Source organism: Chiloscyllium plagiosum, chromosome 10 (genome assembly GCF_004010195.1).
Source record: "Chiloscyllium plagiosum isolate BGI_BamShark_2017 chromosome 10, ASM401019v2, whole genome shotgun sequence".
Classification (NCBI taxonomy): Eukaryota; Metazoa; Chordata; class Chondrichthyes; order Orectolobiformes; family Hemiscylliidae; genus Chiloscyllium; species Chiloscyllium plagiosum.
Genome location: NC_057719.1, coordinates 55,983,258 through 55,985,337, shown reverse-complemented (window position 1 = coordinate 55,985,337; position 2,080 = coordinate 55,983,258). Strand labels below are relative to the sequence as shown.

General features: G+C 47.3%; 1 protein-coding gene across 1 annotated transcript; it reads left to right on the top strand.

Annotated features, from left to right (window-relative positions):
* The first annotated feature begins 287 nt into the window (after positions 1–287).
* Positions 288–992, top strand: LOC122553937 (aspartate and serine-rich protein-like). The gene has a single exon (XM_043698440.1). The coding sequence runs from the start codon at positions 288–290 to the stop codon at positions 990–992; it is 705 nt and encodes a 234-aa protein (XP_043554375.1).
* Positions 993–2,080: the final 1,088 nt, after the last annotated feature.

The window sequence follows — 2,080 nt, the reverse complement described above, 5'->3', positions numbered from 1 at the left end:
AGTGCTAAGCACTGAGCCACTGTGCTGCCCTGTGTTGCTGTAGCAGAGACTGTTAGGAACCCCGGGGAATTGTTTTGACTCTAGCTTTCCTTTCAGTTTTGGAGGTAGAAGCAACAATTTGATCACCAAATTCAATCTGCGTATGATGGCGGCAGAGTAACAGGGCTGCTTGCCTGGCGCCCATCTGCTCCCATCTACTTTTCTTCTTTGTTTTATTTTTGCATTTTCTCTTTTCTTTCGCTTTATTTACCTTTCCTTTTCGTCTTTTTCTCCTTCTTCTCTGTGGCATGTTGGTTGCCAGCTCTGAGATGGTACGGAGTGTGGACTGGCAGGCCGCGGATCACCTGGGGATCAGGGACAGTAACAGTGAGGATATTCTCCCGGTGATCAGTGACAGTAACAGTGAGGATATTCTCCCGGTGATCAGAGACAGTAACAGTGAGGATAATCTCCCGGTGATCAGTGACAGTAACAGTGAGGATAATCTCCCGGTCAATAGAGACAGTAACAGTGAGGATATTCTCCTGGTGTTCAGAGACAGTAACAGTGAGGATATTCTCCCGGTGATCAGAGACAGTAACAGTGAGGATAATCTCCCGGTGAATAGAGACAGTAACAGTGAGGATATTCTCCCGGTGATCAGGGACAGTAACAGTGAGGATATTCTCCCGGTGATCAGAGACAGTAACAGTGAGGATATTCTCCCAGTGATCAGAGACAGTAACAGTGAGGATATTCTCCCGGTGATCAGAGATAGTAACAGTGAGGATATTCTCACGGTGATCAGAGACAGTAACAGTGAGGATATTCTCCCGGTGATCACGGACAGTAACAGTGAGGATATTCTCCCGGTGATCAGAGACAGTAACAGTGAGGATATTCTCACGGTGATCAGAGACAGTAACAGTGAGGATATTCTCACGGTGATCAGAGACAGTAACAGTGAGGATATTCTCTCGGGGACAGTAACAGTGAGGATATTCTCCCGGTGATCAAAGACAGTAACAGTGAGGATATTCTCCCGGTGATCAGAGACAGTAACAGTGAGGATATTCTCCCGGTGATCAGGGACAGTAACAGTGAGGATATTCTCCCGGTGATGAGGGACAGTAACTGTGAGGATATTCTCCCGGTGATCAGGGACAGTAACAGTGGGGATGTTCTCTCGGTGATCAGAGACAGTAACAGTGAGGATATTCTCCCGGTGATCAGAGACAGTAACAGTGAGGATATTCTCCTGGTGATCAGAGACAGTAACAGTGAGGATATTCTCCCGGTGATCAGACACAGTAACAGTGAGGATATTCTCCCGGTGATCAGAGACAGTAACAGTGAGGATATTCCCCGGTGATCAGGGACAGTAACAGTGATGATATTCTCCCGGTGATGACGGACAGTAACAGTGAAGATATTCTCCCGGTGATGAGGGACAGTAACAGTGAGGATATTCTCCCGGTGATCAGAGTCAGTAACAGTGAGGATATTCTCCCGGTGATCAGGGACAGTAACAGTGAGGATATTCTCCCGGTGATGAGGGACAGTAACAGTGAGGATATTCTCCTGGTGATCAGAGACAGTAACCATCAGGATATTCTCCCGGTGATGACGGACAGTAACAGTGAGGGTATTCTTCCAGTGATGAGGGACAGTAACAGTGAGGATATTCTCCCGGTGATCAGAGACAGTAACAGTGAGGATATTCTCACGGTAATCAGAGACAGTAACAGTGAGGATATTCTCCCGGTGATCAGGGACAGTAACAGTGAGGATATTCTCCCGGTGATCAGAGACAGTAACAATGAGGATATTCTCCCGGTGATCAGGGACAGTAACAGTGAGGGTATTCTCCCGGTGATCAGGGACAGTAACAGTGCGGATATTCTCCCGGTGATCAGGGACAGTAACAGTGATGATATTCTCCCGGTGATCAGAGACAGTAACAGTGAGGATATTCTCCCGGTGATCAGGGACAGTAACAGTGAGGATATTCTCCTGGTAATCAGAGACAGTAACAGTGAGGATATTCTCCTGGTGATCAGGGACAGTAACAGTGAGGGTATTCTCATGGTGATCAGAGACA

Excerpts from the sequence above, each read along its gene's own strand:
- LOC122553937 (XM_043698440.1), top strand. The coding sequence starts at position 288 with ATGTTGGTTGCCAGCTCTGAGATGGTACGGAGTGTGGACTGGCAGGCC.